The 20,051-nt window shown below is 38.5% G+C and overlaps 1 protein-coding gene across 2 annotated transcripts in view; it reads right to left on the bottom strand.

Moving 5' to 3' along the window:
* The window catches only part of LOC5565688 (fibroblast growth factor receptor homolog 1), a 155,899-nt gene that overhangs the window by 73,915 nt on the left and 61,933 nt on the right, over nucleotides 1-20,051 (bottom strand). For both annotated transcript variants that reach the window (XM_021837385.1, XM_021837386.1), the window contains exon 2: nucleotides 11,888-12,287. In XM_021837385.1, the coding sequence (XP_021693077.1) occupies nucleotides 11,888-12,020 (133 nt within the window). In that variant the 5' untranslated portion in view covers nucleotides 12,021-12,287. The remainder of the gene's footprint in view (nucleotides 1-11,887; nucleotides 12,288-20,051) is intronic.

The following is a 20,051-nucleotide window of genomic DNA, read 5'->3' as shown; positions in this document are numbered from 1 at the left end:
TTCTATGCGATTACACTTTTAATAAATGTTGCATCTTTATTCTTCAGGGCACAATCGAACTCTTGTGAAAGTTTGAACCTCCAGGAGATCGATTATGAACCGCAATTCCTGAATGAGAGTTTCTCGGACGATGAAGATGATCTGGCAATCAATATTGATTTGTCTGTGTCCCTTAAAAACTTCCAGGGACAGAAAAAAGGGACAGAGCCATTCGTTTTGCCTTTACGAATTTCATCTCTAAATCATCTTGAGAAGATTTTGTGGGATGAATGCAGCTCCAAATTGAAACGAGAAATTCTGTACGATCCACCATCTGCCATTCTGGACTGGAGCCCATGCAAGCCTCAATGGGAAGACCGGAACCGTTTTTTCCTCTTTCAAGATAAAACTATGAAGAAAATATACCGTATGAATGATATCACCATGGAGTTGCTTCAGAGTTGGAATGGTAGGAATATTAATTTATATTGCCTCGTTTATTCACTGTCACTCCAGACTTTGAAAGATTACAATACGGCCAAATCCAAACTAATGACATGCAAATCTAAGGATCGAGCTGGAGCGGATAGCAATCAGAGTTTGCAGGAGCTAGTAATGGAGCTGAAGGATAAAAATAAATCAAGATTTCGAGCCCTTGAAACAAGTTATGTCTTATGGGCAAACTTTATTCAAGATCAACCGGTTTATAAACAGATGGACTTGATCGAGCAAGAGCCTCCAAATGAGTATCGCCATCTATTCAAGGATTTGTCAGGACCCATAATTGAAGCACAACTGCGAACAGTACGCGACGACACAACAATTGCAGACGCAATCAACGATGCTGTTGAATTGGAACTAAAAGAAATCAATGAAGCATTCATGGATGTCAAGGAAAGTGTTCGGAAGTTAGAAGAGAAAATTATGAGCGTTCAGAGTCGATACCTTGCAAGACGAAGTGTGTTGGGTGCTGTGTCTCGGGCAGTTTCTGAAGGAGAATTTTCGCGGTCAATTGCGAACAATATCGTTGATGCTGTAGATGTTGATCATGCTGATATTTAATGATTTTCTAAAATGTTTTTACAATAAACTAACTAAACAATAAATAAAACTCATATTTATTTATTTTTTACTGTAAATTATATATATTTCTATATTTATTCTGTTTAATTAAGTAATATTGAAGATTCACTGCTGTATTTCTTCTGGTGAGCATTTTCCTCCAACATGATATCCACATTTTGCATAAATCTTCTTGGCAGAAAAATTTTGAAATTTGTTCAGCATTTCGGAAACAAATACATTTAGCGGCAATTTGGTTTTATCAAAGAACTTTCTAAAATGTTGTTTGATGATACCGAACAGTATTTCAATTGGATTTAGAAAAGGACAGTAGCCAGGAAGAAAAACCATCAAAATTCCAAGAGATCGAAAATAACGTACAATGTTTGGGTCTGTGTGGATACGTGCCCCATCAAGTATCCAAACTTAGTTAACTCCTGGATACTGTCGCACCTTTCCACTTAGAGCGAACCTGCGACATGCTTCAAAATAGGATCGCCGAGTAAAAGTTCCTGAAATCCATTGTAAAGTTCAATTTAAATTGTGAAGTACCAGTTACCTGATGTGATAGAAGTTTCTAAAAGTCCTTCTAACCCTAGGAAACACAGAAGAGAAATTCTTGGGAGTCTCTGGAACTTGCCATGCACCAGTATTCTTTCTCCAACTTTACCGTACCCATACGTTCGAAACATTTCAGTGTTAGTGAAAGAAACTTCGTCAAGGAAAACGAGATTTGGTAAATCCCAGTGAAAAGATTCTAGCTCCTGGCAGAAAAAATCGATTTCACTTCTTTTGATTTGCAACGCTCTTCGTTCTAATACTTTTCTCGTGAATCCGACTTTGTGAAGTGCGCGTGATATTGTGGAGTGATGAACCGTGAATCCAAACTGTTGGAAAATCCGTTCTTGTGTGTTCCTTGAGATACAGTGTCGGTTCTCGTTCATAAAGATTCTTGATCCACTCAATATGCTCTTTATCCAGCACTTTGTTAGGTGTCTGAAGAATTGGTTTTACAAAACTTCCAGTTCGTTCATATTCAGTAATCCAACGGCTAACAGTCGAGAAATCTTTTCCGTAGATCTTGGTTAGCTCACGCCGTGATAAACCTGCATGTTTGTAACCATATACGGCATGATACTTTGTATTATCAGACGCATGTTTCCTTTTAACTTCTTCTAAACACTTAGATTGCATCATTAACCAGTAATCACATCAATAATAGCAAAACAAAGACTAATTAAAGTTGGTTTTATTCATAACATTCGGTGCAATGTTTTCAGTCTGAACGTCAAATCAACTGAACTGAAATTTTCACTGACATCGGAGTAGTCTAGAAAATCTCACCGCATTTGGTCTTCCCGCATTTGTGATTTGCATTTCAAATGCACAAAGCAATACTTACCGTTGTCTATATTCGTCGTATCTATTTTATTTTGGTCACAATCAGTTTTGATTCATCTCACAACTACCCAAGCAGCACAGTTTGTTTCAACTCAAGAATAAAATGATCTCTTGAAACTAATTCAAGTTGTCAATGGTTGAAAATATGACTTTCAATTGCACTGAACAGCAACGCAAAAAGCGCAAGAGGTGGAGTCTGTTTGCAACATATTTAAGTTATATCGAAATTGCTTATTTGAGGCAAAATACTTGAGAGAAAAAAAATGAAAACAAAAATATGAACGAGAACCAAACTTCCGACCTCAAGATCACCAAACTTCTCCTCTACTCACTACTCCACCAGCTCTTCGAACAATTGCTTCGCCAATGCACTATAAAAGCGACCACATGGCCCATTAATCAAAGCTGGTTGCTTTTAACTTGACTGCACCCTTCGGAATACAAGTTCATTACTGTCGAAATTAGACCACGCCTGAAATAATCTAAACTTTTTGCAAAAACTTCCGCGCAACATATGAGAAACACCATTCAAACAAACAAACTGTTGCTAGACCATGTTTTTGTTGTTAGATGATACGTAGGGTGCAACTCAACCACATTGCAACTCGATTCAAACAAACAAACTTCTAGCTGTCATACACGTAGTTTAGTGCAACTTGGTCGCAACTGGGATGAATCTTCTTGAATTGTGGGTATGGAAACGAAAATTGAATGCAAGTTGCGGATACTTTAAATGAAAGTAATTTGAAACATAACATTAAAACCGGCATTTTGGGAGAAGTTTCAAGAGTTTGTTTGAAAAGTTGCAGGAAAAATCTTGACAAACTTGACTTCATTGCTATTTGCAAAGGACATTAGCAGTAAATCTTGTCGTTTCAAAAATGTTGAACGTCAAACAAGAAGTGAAATGCATATTCATTGGAACGGAAATGAAACTTTATGAGCCTTGATATTGATATGCAACCGAACTAGAACCATGTAAGTTACAAATGCTTTTATTGATACGCGATTGAAACCATTTTCGAAAAGCATCTCTTTGGAAGATGTTTCGTGTGCTACTTGGGTAAGCTCACTGTGACTTAGTGAGTGGTCAAAATACAACACTTCAATGTTATAATTAAACGTATTATTGGAATATTTAAATCCACCCCAGTCAACATTTTGGTTGGTATAACTTTTGTTATACATCATTCTAAATTAACCAATTCAATCGTATAGAATGCACGAAAAGGCTATATACCTACCAAAGTGGAGGCTATATACGTACTTGGCACGACTTTTTCAGACTTTCTGCAATCAGATATACGATGCCACAAAATTTGAATGGAAATAAAAAAAAGATTTCCAGCGAGTCTCGAACGCGGAACCTCTTGATCAGGAAACGGACACCTTACCACAGTACCACCAAGGATTTCATATCCGATGAGTGATTATTTGCCAATATTAATACATGTTTCATGTACAGCGACGCATACTTTGTTGTTCTTTGAGACCCATCGTCAGCAGATACACATTTTGGGTGGCAATTGTTGCTAAGTTATTGTGATTTCATACGATGCTTTCTGGATTGATATATAATGTCAGTTTATATAGCATAACGCGATTCTATATTGCACTATTTACGACACGTTTTGTTGTCAACACAGATTGTCGTTAATGGATCGTATTGGGGATTTATATACAACTTATATTGACATTGATAACGCTTAATTTAGCTTCTTGTGCGATTCTGATTTTGGACGCATGAATATGTGATTTTGGATGCACATTCTTATACGATACGTGGTTCACTGGGACATCTCCCTTTATTCTTTCAGCATGATGATGGATTCCCTTTAAAATTCATTCGCGCCATCAAAATACAGCCCAAACATGTAATCACAATTACTTTTAACCGAACAAATGCATGACGGCTCACAGTGCAGCTAACAATCAATCACAATCAAAGGAATCGTTTTCTACACCAAACATCACGCACACATTGATGTGCACAAGTTTTCCTCTCAGTCCGGACGTATGAAAAACTTTGTTTACGTTTACGTATGTAGTGAATAAATTTTACGGCGTGCGATTGGATTGAAATCCTTCAGTGAAGATGTACAGGTAGGTTTTCCATAGTGCAAATAAATGCCCATTGAAGCAAGTCATAGATCAGATGTAGTTGATCGCAAATCAGGTTTCGCTTGGTACGTCTTCTTACATGCGATTTCGGTGGAACATTGGAAAGTGGATAATTGAACTAAATTTATTTATCGAAATACAGCAATTTTATAGCATGTGTTATGTACTAGTGGATGAACCATAACGAATTTCGCGCCAATTACACTTGGAAAATGAATCTGTATTGTAGGTAAGTTCGAATATCTGCCGTAGTGGAACATTTTAAGTTCAATACGACGAATAATGGCGCTTCCGACCATGTAGATCCTATATATCACATATTACGCATGTAGATCTGACGACCTGCATTTCAGGAAGTTCTTGGATTGGTGGCACAGAGCACATTGTGGTTCAAAGATTGTGCTTGATTAAACCATCATCGTCAAGAGTTATAAACGATTCTCACTGCTAGCAAACTTCATCGATATGATGATTTGGTTTCTTAAACATCTGCCAAACGAAGCTATTTAAACTTATTTAGACTGTATTATTCGCTCTCATTATGCTCATTGGGCAGGCTTACCATGTCGCTCACGTTTTTTCCGGGCATTTTACGAGTGTCTCGTGCTGCGCAAACCACTGAATTTATTTTTGTCGACGAGACCGATCGGTCGAGTAAAATTCGATGACGAAAGATGACAAAGCGAAGGTGTCTTGACAAATTGATTTGCTTTCTGTGTATCTTTTGTTTTTGAGTAGTGGACTCGGCTCCGTCCGTAAATTACCGATGCCAAAACGGAATGTTTTGATAGTTGTCTTTCAAAACATATGGATTCCGATCCGAATGTTTCGCAAGGATCAAAGTAAGTGTATTATAATGCGTTGCCAAGAAACTGCGAACAGTGAACGCTCGTAAAAGCTGGTAGGACCAGAGAACGCGTTTGAAGGCGAATGTTTACAAACTTTCCGTTATAAATAACGGTGCCATTAAGCGGAATTAATTATCTGGGATGCCTTTATTTTGAGCTGACACTGACTACAGTTCACCGACTCTATACAATCTTTGGATGGATTGGTGACGATAGAGATATTTTCAGATTTCACTATAAACTGGACATCTAGGGTAACGGTCGTATTTTGGACCCCCTATGGAAGTTATTTTACTTTTTTGTCTCAATCAATTAATTGCACAGTGTAACCAAATCGAAAAACATTCCAAAATGTAGAGAAAAACTTCCTCTAGGAGATAAAAATGCCCATACGGTCATGTAGGATCCAAAAAACGTCGAAAATAATTGAATTGTGAAGCACAGTTTTGCATTATTTTGGACACACCAATACATTTTGGACCCTCATGGTATATATTTTCGACCCCCGGCATTTTTTATCGTTTGGCGACAAAGTTAACGACACTGGTTGTATAATATGCTTGCCCATAATCTAATCAATCGATTGACAATGGAAAACCGAAGAAATTCTACGCTTTTAGTTCAGAAATTTGAAAAAAGTTTTTGTTTACATTTGTAAAATTTCTGACGGCTTCAATTTTTGTGTGTAACGTGTTGTAACGGTTGCATAGATGAACCAATTAAATTAAATCAATTTCAGATAAAATAAACACATTTTCTATGTACAAATTGTTGATGCAAGTGTGAAATAGTCGTATCTTTCCAAGTGGCATGCAAATTGAGTTGGTCTTTCGATTTAAACTGGGAAATTTGCAGGAAAATGGCCCAGGGGGTCCAAAATATATAGGGGTCCAAAATATATTGGTTACCCTATTTCGTTTAAACCTGACGTGTTTGAATCTGGCGCGTTAATTAGCACATGATCTATCGTCATCACATCGGACGCACAATGCACACGTATTAGGGGCATGCGTGACCGAATCAATCTTGCCCGTCTGTCAGCAGCTCATTTGCTGACAACTTTTGAGCGCAATCTAGTGCTCCATGCGCACGTGGACTTGTCAACAATACACACGGCTCTCAACGAGCAGAGCATGCATCCAAATCAGCTTGACAGCGTCGTGATTAAATGTGGCCAACTTGGATCGCGCGTCGTGAACTCAGCGTCACACAGTGACCGCATTTTATACAAATGTTGGCCAAAAGTACAAATTTTACTGAAAAAAAATAGCAGAATTATTAACCTAAAAAATAATAAAGCAAGCTGATGGAACGATAGCTAGAAGCTTCGGTAGAATTTTTGTCCGGTTTAAAAATTATTACAACCTTGGCAATTTTCCATTTATCAGCAATCGATCTAAAACTCTGGTGAAATGATATTTAATCCTGCATTCAGTACATAAAAAAGCTTGACAAAACAGACAAAACAATAAAAAACCTATTTTTTTGACTTTTGGCCAGCTGTGCATCACTAACGCATAAATCAGTGATTACAGCATGATGAACAAGACAGAAAAAAAAATCTAATTTTCGCGCATAACTCGAGTGCGTGGCCTACGTCCGCTCGGGTGACGTTGACACGTGCATTTCGGTTGTCATCAGCTTTTGGGGACAATAAAAAGCAACTCCGTCAGACGACAAAAATGACAGCAACGGGCCAAGTCGCAAAGAATCCACGGAACGCAGCCTACTACGAAACATATCGTCACCGAGAGAACGCGAAGATGTTTGCGGTATGCTGCTTGCTGCTGCATGCACCAGAATTCCGATTTCGACGCGCCAACTATGACACATGTTTAGAAATCTGACCACAGTAGCAGCTGTCTGTCTGTCAGTGAGCGGATGCAGACGAGCATAATACTGGTAGAATGAAAAAACCTAATCGCGTGAGCGCCCTCGTTTAAGTTTTTCTCGGCGAGACAGCCAACTAATTCGTCGCGTAAGAATGTGCAATTAATGTCATCCTTTCGGGGCCGAGATTTGGCATGATTTTTTGTTGTGTTTCAGTCTGGGGAATGATGAACACCAATCGGTTGGCTTGTAGTGTGAAAACTGTAATGAAAGCTACTTTGGACGATGACGTAGAATTAAATACATGCTTCTATCAATGTAAATGATATAATGTTCAAATGTTATTCGAACAAGAAAATATTGTAAATTTGTTATTTAATTTCAAAAAGGTTTTTTTTTTCGAGATTGGTTTTTGCATCCTCTTCAGATATTTATTAAAAAATTCCTTGGTTATTCTCTCATTGATTCCTCGAAAAATGTATGTACATACAAAAAGGACGACGTACTAATATTCATCGAATAAAGCTTGGTTAGTGAGAACCTGCAATTTTTCCAGTATTTCAGTGAATGATGGTGATACATACCGGTTCCAAACAATTCTTTTTTTTTTTATAAGCAGGTGAAATCGCCTCACCTGTAAAAAACTGAACTGCTACGGCAAACGAAATGTAATATGTTGTTAACAAAATGTTAATTAAATCTTAAATTTGTTTTACCAAATTAGGATGATAGTGTTGTCTAATAACACAGAACACCTAGATATAAGAAATGAATGTAATGTTTGGAATGATACTAATAAAGAAATTAAAAAAAAAAATCTTTTTCAAGACGGTTTTCGCATTTTTCGATAATATTTCGATGAATCTTGATTGTTTATTGGAATAAATGCAATGAAATTAATACTTACCGTTGTCTATATTGGTCGCATCCATTTTCATTTTGGTCGCAATTAGTTTTGATTCGTCCCATAACTCACGGCTCACTGTGATATAGTATAGAGAGTGCTCAAATTACACCACTTCAACGTTACATTAAAATGTTTCGCTAGAGTATCTAGATCTACGGGCATCTTCCTTCATTCAGCATGATGAAATATATGGATTTCCTTTAAAATTCATTTGCGCCATCAAAATACAGCCCGAACAAATAAGCACAATTACTTTTGACCGAAAAGTCATGACAGCTGCTCACAGTGTAGCGAAAACAACACAATCTAAGGAACCGTTTTCTACGCCGAACATCACACACACATTGATGCACATAACACAGCGTAACAAAAATTACACTTTCGCGTGTCTCAAGGATCAAATTATGTGTTTCTACACTCAAGATAGTGTCTTCATTTGATTCATGTGCAAACCTACATGGATTTTTGCAATGGGGGTTTGCATATGCAAAGTATGTGCGAAATCAATGAATGATCGCCAATCTTCATTCTCATTGAAAGCATGATGCCAGCACATATAATCTATAGACCGGGCACATACTTTTCAGGGGATGCCCGAATGGAATATATTGATCTACCTTGATTAATTTAAGATGTTTCCAATATTTCTTCTTACATAAAACACGTACGCAATTTTTTTTCTGTGAATCAGTTATATTTGGAGCATTGTTACACAGAAACTATTTTCGTTACTTCAAAGTTCAATGCATCTTATCTGTAAAAAATGATTAGGAAATAAATAGTTTTACGAGACCTCGTTTAATTTGCTCCCGCTAAAGTCCCATCCTTCTTTGCTAGCTGTTTCCAAAACTCGCAAGAACATCTTCCAGTCGTGGTAGTTGATGGAAAAGTATTTCCATACCTGCACAGACGTTATATCTTGATGAATTATCATTTTGAATGCTTTTTTAAACGATATTCAAATAAATACTTTCAAATTACCGATAGCAAACGATGTAACACTTCTTCGGCGGCCATCTTCGTTTATACCATGGAGTATGGGAGACACATACGTAAATCCCTAACATACCTTTAATGTTACTCAGATAGAAAGTATTCGATAAGAATATGATGAGTATGTGGGGCAAATAAATCTAATTAAAAGCAAAAATTGAGCACTATATATGCAAATGCAGATATATTTAAGGCAGTGTAGTAGATTTTGGGTCGCTGAATCTGATCGGAAATGTTCCAGCACGTCACAATTTTTAGCTACAGGTCGCCAAAGTTGTATAAAACACTGGTTTTATTAATGTTCGCATGAAATTTAAAGTATGATTTATCAAACTTTTTTGTGATATAATCTACCAAACATGCTAAATAGGACTTGAACTTTCAATTTAGATACAAATCAGTTGAAATTTTACGATAAAATTTAGGTTAAATCGATTTTTTTCAACATGTTTGCAGTCTTCATATAAAATTCATCGTTTCTCTTATATGGTATAATACAATACTTTTCTGAACTACCAAAAAATAACATTTTACCATCGAAAATATTATGAACTTCGTTGATAATTATTGTTCTATACATAAAGTTTGAATTCTGTGACAAATTTAGCAAACAAATTGCCGTACAAGTTGGCTGAAACAGTCAAATTTAGCATTTTCAACCATCAATATCTCAAAAACTAGACGTGCCATGATATTTCTGAAAACGGAAATGGACTCAGCAACCCTTAATTTAGTAAATAGCGATATTTTGGTTTTTGAGACAAAACCGTGTTCCGCAGTGTAATTTGTATTTCTCAGTCCGGACGATGAAAAACTTTGTTTACATTCTCAATTATATGCGGTTGTTGAGGGAATTTCGTGAATTATAGAAGTTTTACAGCATGTGATTGGAATGAAATCTTTCAGTGACGATGTAAGAAGGTTTTCCATAGTCAAAAAAGTGCCCGATGAAGCAAGTCACACAGAGGAGCAAGAAGGAATATAAAACGTTATTATGCCCCATAACTCAGTCGATCGCTAATCAGATTTCGTTCGGAACGTCTTCGTCCATGCGACTTTGGAGGAAAAGTGTAAAGTGAATAATTGAACTTACTTTTATTCACGATTACTGAAGCTTAATTGTTCACAATTTTGCGCTATTAGGTTTAATTATTGATTTAACTAATGGGAAAAAAAAGGAGAGATCAACTATAGCGTTGTTTCAATGAATCTGGTAGGCTGTAGAATAATAACATTTTAGGAAGAGGAACATAAGCTGCTTCACTTGCCTTCGTTTCTTTCTATTGATCCAAACCAAGTATTATTTTTCACCCTAAACACGCTCCGCTTAACGATTACTCTAAACATTACTGCGCTCACATATGCCGGTGAGCAAAGCCGGGAAAACCTGCGAAAAGCGGTCATCGTTTTTCATATTTTCATGAGTTCTCGCACCACTTCTCAAACGGCGCGCTATTTGCCAGAATTAATTGTTGTTGCCTGTTGGAAGTAAGTATAGGTACATGAGCACACGCACCCACCCCCAGTCGGATCCGACCAAGACCGTGAGCAAAAGTAAAACACCTAAGCAGATTTTTATGATCTCGAACGCCGCCGATTCTAACTTTACGATGCCGATGTTTTGCGCCGGACTTTTAGCAGCATCTGAAATTGGCGATTGAATGTGAGGTTAAGTTACGAAAGTTTTGCAAATTGAAACGAATAGGTTTCGATCTACTTCGTTGCATGCGCTATTATTCGTCTTATCGAACTTGAAACGGTCCACTACGGTGGATATTCGAACTGACCTACAGTATAGATTAATTTTCCAAGTATAGCATTCCAAGCATTTTATTATAACGTTGAAGAGTTGTATTGACCACTCACTAAGCAACAGTGAACCGTTAGTTGTGAGACGAATCAAAACTAATTGTGACTAAAATGAAAAACGATCGTCGTGAAATTTGGAAATCTGATGCGAATGAAGTTAAAATTACAAAACTTTGGGAATTCGGTGAAAACTTCATGATTAAGGACGACTGGAATCCTTGGGATTCCGACTGGAATCAGTCCAGTCGGAATCCCGAAGGATTCCAGTCGAATTAGCAAGGTTCATTATCAATCGGTCACGAAAACCTCCAACAGAGGGTAATAGAACTTGCAATGTTTCTTGGGATTGTTCCATTCGAGCAAATCTTCGTTTGCACCGCAAAGCCGCAACGGGATCCAATTTCAAGCGTATTTCGGGATTTAAGCCTCGGCTTCAAGATTTTCGCATATGTACGTTCCTCACGGATCGGATTTCAAGCTGCGTTCACTAATTTTCTTAGGAAAACAATCGAAAAAAAACCGACAGGCATTTAATTGACGATTATGTGTCCGCATGCGGTACGGTACCGGGTCGGAAGTGATCGTCCCCTTGGGACAACCATAACATGTAACAAACGACATCTAAGAAACGAATGGCCTCGATTGCAAAGTCGACCGTAAGGAAAATATTGTCATTAATTTTTCTGTTTCGTCTGACCGCTTTTTTGTTCTGGTTCGCCTATGAAAATGCTGAGCGCTAATGAGATATTGCAACGGATAAATGCCATTTCGGATGTTTCAAGTGGCAGCAGACGAATCCCAATTGTGAAAACACGGATCAAGTTGCGGAAAAAATAACATCGAAATTGTGGGTCGTTCATTTTCGACGACCGTTAATCACTGCGTTTCGAAAAAAAGGAAGTAGGCGTCGCTTTGGCTGCGACGGAGCAACACTTACCGAGATTTATTCGTATCATGTCCGGATCGCCCATAATCTTGTACGCTGCAACCGGTTCGAACTGTTCGATGAACATAACTGTCAGTAGCCACAACAGTGTTGCTAGGGAAACCGTAGTCAGGTTGGGCGCCATTTTTTTTTCGCCGATATAGCACTGATTGCACTCTTTCTCTTCGACACAATATTGTTGTACACTTTATTCTGACTGGAATCAATTGCACTCTTCCATTAGTAGTACGCGAGGTTCGACATTTATTTCACTTGGCCCATTCCCGGCTGACCTGTCACCTAAATAAGAGCTTTATTGGATGCATTACAGGAGGACGGCTGCACTGGGCGTTATTGATGGCGATGACGGCGATGGTCGCTGTTGGCCTAAGAACATTGCTTTGGTTGAATCCTGCAAAAAGAGAATAAAACAGTACAGTTTATACTTATTTGGTTATTGAGTACATTTTATATTCATTGTTATTGAGTGGTCAAGTTGCATGTCAATCGGTTGGTAGGTGAAATGATTGCACATGAAGTCATATTCCTTTGTAGAAGAATGATCTTTATTGTATGGATAAAGACCTTCAATTTTTTTTCATTTAAAGAAAGTAAAGACCACAAGTTTTTCTCTCAAAAACCTCTGCACAAGTGATGGGGCGTTCCATTGACGCAACATGTTTCAAAAAAGTTCTTTCAAAAATGCAATGGTTCAATGAACCACGCATAGTACCACGAAAAAAACGTGACAATTGGCACATAATACGAATTTCCTCCATTCACTCGGGACCATATGGTTTGATTTACGACGTGCGATTGCGACACAATCGCCTGCCCTCCGATGACATTTCCTCCATTCGCATGCAGCTGTCATCGTGTAGGTTCCAATTTTTTCACAGCGTTATTTGACATGACAATTCCTTATTCATGCTGAAAGTTTCCTCCCGAAATGTGCACGAACGTATTCTCAGTGCAATTTCTGCGGGACAACGAGGTCCATTATTCAAGGAAAACCGTAATGCCCGGGGCAATGCTTATCCTTCTGTCTGTGCCAAAAAAAAAGCTTTTTGTCTTTGCCTTGGTGTTATATTGACTCCAAATTCAAAACACGATAGCTTCGCGAAATTGGAATGTTTTTTTCGTACTGTGTTGGAATTAAATTCAAATTTGAAAAAGGGTGGCGAAAAAAGTCCTCCATGACGGCAACAGTGTTTGTAGTTGCTCAAAATTTTATGGCACATAAGGTAATAGAGCAAAATCTAGAATGCCGCGAAAGGTGTACTGCGATCTGTCAAACTTGGGTACATCTTGCCGTTACTAAGGGACCAAATGCAATACTAGAAGTGGTACCCAATCTGAACCCGAGTGGGACGGATCTGTATACACTGCATGTTTGTTTAGTTGAACAATTTAAAACTAGCGGATGCTAGTGAGCTAACGGGTGTTCAGTAAAAATGAGAATGATTTCAGCACCTTTCTGTAATTAAAGTAAAGAGAGTATTTTTTTTTCTCCAAGAGAATTACTCTCTGGACTCCCAAAAAATGGGTGTCATATTTCTTTTCGCTCGGGTGCTGTCAGTTCAATCTAAGATGGCGTCGAAACAGCAAGCGTGATGTAAGGTTGTACGAAACGCATGGTCATCATGAATAGTAGTTTACGGAACAAGTTGCAGAATGATGATTTTTACAGCACGAGTTGTAAATTTATCCTACGAGGCTTGCCGAGTAGGATAATTACGACGGGTACTGTAAAAATCGAGTTCTGAAACGAGTTACGTACAACATTTTTTTGCAATTTCGTAGAAGACCACTTGAGGGTATCAGAAATTATATCTAAATGCATTCATAATCATTTTACAATTTCTGAAAAAATGTTGTGTACCCGAGGAGGAAAGAATAACTCGCCATAACTTATGTATACCATATTTTGGTATCATACCATAATTAGGTATTGTTCAGTTGTCAATACCTCATTTTGGTATTGTAATGGTATTTGAAAAAATGATTAAAACAATTAAAAATACTTCATTTTGGTATTAGATAGCTATTGAGGACTGCTGGAGGTATTGAAAAATTTCATTTTTATATGAAAATCGATCAAGTATTGTTTGGGTATTACAATACCTGATCGAATTATCAGCTTGGTATTTGTGGAATATGTAGAAGGTATTATTTGAGGTATTTTACCTCTTATGCACGGCTCATTCATACCTCACTCAGCACTGGTTTCAGTTGCGTAATGACTATTCCCGCACTGCTTACTTCAGTGCAGGAAAGTAGGCCGTTTCATGACAGATTGGGGTGATGAAAAACAGCCTATTACGATGAGAAATTGCAAAAAAAAGTTTTCAGCACGGTATACCCACCAAGGTAGGCTATTCCCGCGTGTAAATTTGACAATTTTGAATCAAAACATGTGTCGTCATTCCTATCGTAAAGCATGAGGCTTGAATGATAGTAAAGGAGAGCAGGCTTTCTCTTGTACTCGTTCGAGTTAACGATAGGAATGACGTCACTACCAAATGTCATTTTTCGGAATATAATACCTTGTATACTTTTTTCGTGGTTTACAGTTGACCACTTTCGAAACGAAAACGTGTCCGTGAATACATTTTATCGGATCCTAGCGTCACTGAGGGTGAAGCAGAATACCGGTAGTGGCCGTCCGGCGAAAACAATGAAGAAAAAAGGTAGCGTTGAATAAGTTGTTCGACAAGATGGTTCCTAGCCTTCTGGACATCAATCAACAAGTGTACCTGGATAAGAACTTTTTCCTATTACGCCAAGAAGATGCTGGAGTATCTTGAGCAGAAAAAGTTACCGTGCGTGCCGAAAGAAATAAATCCGGCTAACTTGCCCCAATGCCGTCCCATTGAGGATTTTTTCAGTTTCCTCAGTGCCCTAGTGTACAAAAATAATTGGTGAGCCAAGGGTACAAATCAGTTGACTGCAAGATACTGCATTGAACCCTTGGTGCTGCAAAAGTACCCAAGTTTGACAGATCGCAGTACACTTTTCACGGCATTCTAGATTTTGCTCTATCACCTTACGTGCCATAAAATTTTGGGAAACTGCAAAGAACATGATTTGAACACCTCATCACGCGCGCACTCTACCGACATATGGAGCATCCGATGCATTGTTTGTCGTGGGACAAAGAGTTTATCAGATGTTGTTATAAGTAGCGATCAACTTGAATCATGGCGCATTCGCGCCATTATTTTTCCCTAAAACCATGCCCGAATGATTTTAGAATCACAAACAATATATCTGAAGGGATATGAACAGATAAAAATGGAACAATCCTCGGAATGATAAAACTATGACTCGCGAACACTTAATCGCTAGCATACATGCAGAACGATGCATTAATCGCGGAGCGTAGTTTGTTGTGATATCTTAACGACAAAAGGTTAATCGTTGTTGCTATGATCGCACGATAAAGAACAACCAGGTCCGTCACACTCGTGCTCAGATTGGGTACCACTTCTAGTACTGCATTTCGTCCCTCGGTAGTGCAAAAGGTACCCAAGTTTGACAGATCGCAGTACACTTTTTACGGCATTCTAGATTACCTTATGAGCCAAGGTATCTAAAAGGGAGGTAGTCCAATGCGTCAGATTTTCCATTCCGCCATTTTGAAATGCCAAGTGACAGCTGGCGAGCTTGTTTTGGTTGTTTAAATATCAGATGCATGGCGTGACATAGTAGGAATAGAATGTTTCTTTTAAACCCACATCTGTGCGGTATTCGCGGCAAAGTATCTGAATTTACTTCACTGTGTAATGTACTGATAGTAGAATGACTTAACTTACGAGATAAAGTTATATGAATACAACCATCATCGTCAGACGTTGACACCGTGGCGTATCCTCTCTATCATCGTAGACCATCGGTGGTGGGTGGCTCTCACCCGCTGCACTATTCGAAATTTCCACATTTACATGCATTACATGCAATTGTAAACCAATTTTTCAAGTAATCTGTGTTTCTTCGACACAAAACACCGGAATACTACATTAAAGACGAAAATTTGATTCGCTACAAAATGCTGGAGAAAATTTTCACTTCACTGTGTTTATGTTTGTTGGAGTAAACATTCCCTAACAACCCCATAGAAACGGTTGAGTACACAAACCCGCCAGCTAGCCAACTCGCCAACTGTCACTTCCGATTTTCCCGCAGCTCACCACACCGCGCACCCAGTGACTACTAAGATCGGTAAACCTGTCATTATAATAATCTTGTTATGAGCCATAAAATTTTGGGCAACTGCAAGGGACATGGAGGTCTTTAATTTGTCTTTGGAACAACCGCGATGCATCGTGGATTTTGTCATGATCACTAGATTTCCATCCTTGGCCAATGGCTATGCGGTGCGAGTATTATTAGTTTGATATTACGTTATATGTTTAGATTAAGTTAGGTTAAGTATCTTAAAAAGGACGGGGTTGGTGGTCTGATGGCTACCGCTTCTGCTTCATATGCAGAAGGTCATGGGTTCAATCCCAGGCCCGTCCCTTTCCTCGTACTTTGTAGTTGTGTATCTCTCACTTGCTTCTATCTTCCATTCTAAATATATCACACTCAAACTATTCGTTTATAGCAAACGCTAGAACCAGAGACGGACAAGAAACCGTTTCCCCTAACGCTACCTACTTCCACGCGCACGCCTTTCTTACGCCTGATACATAGGCAGTCTGCTAACCACAAAAGCAAACCTCTCTGCCATGCCTTTCCCCCAATCCATACACTCCCGCATGAACTGGCGTGGATGCAGTGGAATATACGGTCTACGTGGGAGCCAGTTCAATGCATCATCAATTCCTCCCCCTTCCCCTCATTGGTCTGCATTCTGACGTGGCAGGTGCCATTGTTGCCTAAAAATAGAAGATCACCAGCACTTATACACTGAGGATGCCTGTTAGTCCCAAGCAGTCATTCGGTTGGTTCCTTGTGTAAGTGCAGCTGATCTGGCGATACTGGAGTGCATCCACGGGCGGCCAATTAAGCTCAAGCTCAAGCTCAAGTTAGGTTAAGTATCTTAAAAAAAAAATGTTTTTCTCTTATAAGCAGGTGAAATCAACTCACCTGTAAAAAATCTGAACTGCTACGGCAAATGAAATGTAATATGTTGTTAACAAAATGGTAATTAAATCTTAAAATTAGGATGATAGTGTTGTTTAATAACACAGAACACCTAGATATAAGAAATGAATGTAATGTTTGGAATGATACCAATAAAGAAATTAAAAAAAAAAAAGTTTGATATTTAGCAAAATATGAACCCGAGATACAGACTACGCTATAGTTTCTAGAAAACTCTGAAAAGCTATTTATCAGAATATTTGAAAAATGTTCACGCAAAAATAAAAAAATAAACTCGCGGAAATTCACCAACGTGTGAATCATTCTGATCCCAGAACACAAACAAAGGGTTCAACTCTTCGCAGGAAGTCTGCCCAGGCTACGAGCAACAGATACTTTGTAGTTGAGCCCTGAATCGGATGGTCCTCTCTGGAGATCTATGGCTAAGAAAGCGGCAAGGCAAGACTCCCGAAACTGTGTTACACATGTGCACCATTCATTTTCGGGCAATTTTTCATTCATTTAAATATAATCGAATGTCTCGTTGCCTTCCATGCCGAGCCCTGATCTCGGTGCTGGGTATAGTCCTTGCCAGGAAAAAAAACGTTCCGTTGGTGGTTGTGGGTGCGAGTGAAATGGATGCTGCGATAGGGCGGTTCAAATTACAAACATGTTTGAAAATCCACTTTCTTATAGCTTCCTTACGATCTTTTAGATGAAATTTGAGTTCTGTCAAATTTTCAGCCTTTTAAGTAGTTTTTTTAAGATGGCCCACAATGACGAATTAGGTTGATATGGAAATTACTACAGAAAAAAATAGAGTTAATGATCTGAACACGGCTCAAAAAGATTTTAATCATTCAGCAAATTTCTTCACAATAGCACAAGATTTGTTTACACTGAAAACTGCTTTTCGATTGTTATCCTATATCGTGCTATATCCATTTCGTAAAACCAGATTTTGTGAAAAAAAGTGTTCACTGGTTAATTAAGTACAGGAAGTAGGCCGTTCCATGACAGATTGGCTTAATGAAAAACAGCCTATTACGATGGGGCATCACAAAAAAAGTATATTTTTAGTGTAGGTGTCTAAAGCCTGATTCGCTGCTGACAAGTAATTTCTCGGCCTATCTTGATGCATGGAAAATTTCTGCAAGGAATCGATCAAGAATGCGCTTTTTTCTGATCGCAGTACGCAGTTGAAAAGAAATGTCAGTTCAAATGGGAGTCGCTGCAGAAAATTTCTGCAAGGAATCGGCGAGAAATTTCTTTAGCGATTCCTTTTCAGTAGCAAATCAGGCTTAAAGTAGAAGCATTAACCTAAGAATGCTAATGTCGCTGCTGTTCTTGTGACCAACATCTTGTTTGCTGCGATGTGACAGCGTGAGCACCGGGCCTCAAAGTGTCAAAAGCCAAAACAAATCATCCTCTATTGCGTGGCATCGTTCAATTAATGAAAAATAAGAATTCAAGGAAATTATTAGTCAAATCCGTTTTGTGACAACAGCGCCACTAGCATTCTATTACTAATATTTCTATTGTGTCTAAGCATCAACGTGGATATGACAGCTTCTTCGGTGTTGGACGTATTATTTTGTTATTTTCTTTCACAAATTTTTTTTTATATAAATTTTCAACATTTGGGCCACTTGCAAATCCTCACCAAAATAGATGAAAATTTGGCAGAACTCTATCTTCGTCATAAAGATTCTAAGGAAAGTATGAGCGATGTTTTTTAAGCTATTTTGATCACCCTAATGCTGCAAACTGTTGCTTCTGCTTGATGGGATCTGCCCCCGCCACAGACAGCTCCGGAGAAAGAACAACAAGGGTCGAAATTGTACTTTTTTCGGGTCCATCCGTCGTCTTCGTCGTCGTCGTCGTCGTCACCGAGCACAGATGGGCTTGAGTGCACATGGAAGATAAATGGAAAATTGTTTTGCATTCAATTTTGGCTGACTTCAAGTGAAACGCTCATCTCAAACGAGATATGTATAGAGCCTCCTTCGGTTAAGTTTGGAAGCTACACGACCGCTGTTCAAATATTATTATTTGCCACATGTTGATCTCTGCTGCTGACAGAAGAACACGAAGTTCGGAAAGCAGTTTATCACCGTTTGTTTGCGAGGTAATTATTTGGAAGCGTTTCGTTTACCTAATTCCTCAATAATTGCCACTGGATCTCAGCTCAGCAATCATTCAAACCAATCTGAGCGGCTGCGGCTGATCCCTTTCAGTGGTGGGGACCGATCCAATGTGGATGAGGACAGATGTTATTCAAACAACGTACAATGTACTATTTTGAACTAAAAATTACGAGGAATCGATTGGTGCCCACACATACCGGGTACCCCCGTTGGTTTGACCACATTTAATCTGAACACTTTTTAATCTGTACCCCGCTAATTTGCACATCGTTCAGATTAAAATTGGTTCAAACGTCATTTAGCTCATGGAACGGAGAGAAGTGAGATGGAACGCTGTGAAACGGAACGCAGAATCAAAATAAAACAGTGAAAGAGGTAACCAGAAATACGTTTCTAGGGTGACTAGATGTTCAAACTAAAAATGAACCCCGATGGTTTGCATCTGGGAGGGAGGCACCGATACTACACACGAAATTGGATACAATTGTTTTCCAAATTGCAAGATAACTCCAGTTTGCCAACGACAATCAAGGCAGGCTTAGTGAAAATCGCTAGTTTTCAATTGTTGTGTGCCTTCGATCTTTCTGGACAAACATTGAAAAAGGGCCACAGTTTTCTATGCGTTTTATTTTCAGTTTTAATGAAAACAGTAAAAAAAGCCTCATTCCAATACGTTACATTCAATAAGAAGTACCGGTGCTCTCGTGACGTTACTTTTAAATGTGCATGAATTGATTCTAATCCGATTTTTGCTACTTTTGATGAAATGCAAAAATATGCTTAAGCTAATTACGCGCTTTTATCATGTTTGTCCATTGTTTAAGTTCCGGGCTCACAGTGACAGTTCGTGACAGCAAAATCTCGGCTCACTGTGACGTAGAGAAATTTTGTATTGGTTTCTCCCTCCCAGGTTTGCATGAGGTACCATTCAAATTAGCGGA

This window comes from Aedes aegypti, chromosome 1 (genome assembly GCF_002204515.2).
Source record: "Aedes aegypti strain LVP_AGWG chromosome 1, AaegL5.0 Primary Assembly, whole genome shotgun sequence".
Taxonomy (NCBI): Eukaryota; Metazoa; Arthropoda; class Insecta; order Diptera; family Culicidae; genus Aedes; species Aedes aegypti.
This window is presented reverse-complemented; position numbering and strand designations above follow the sequence as displayed.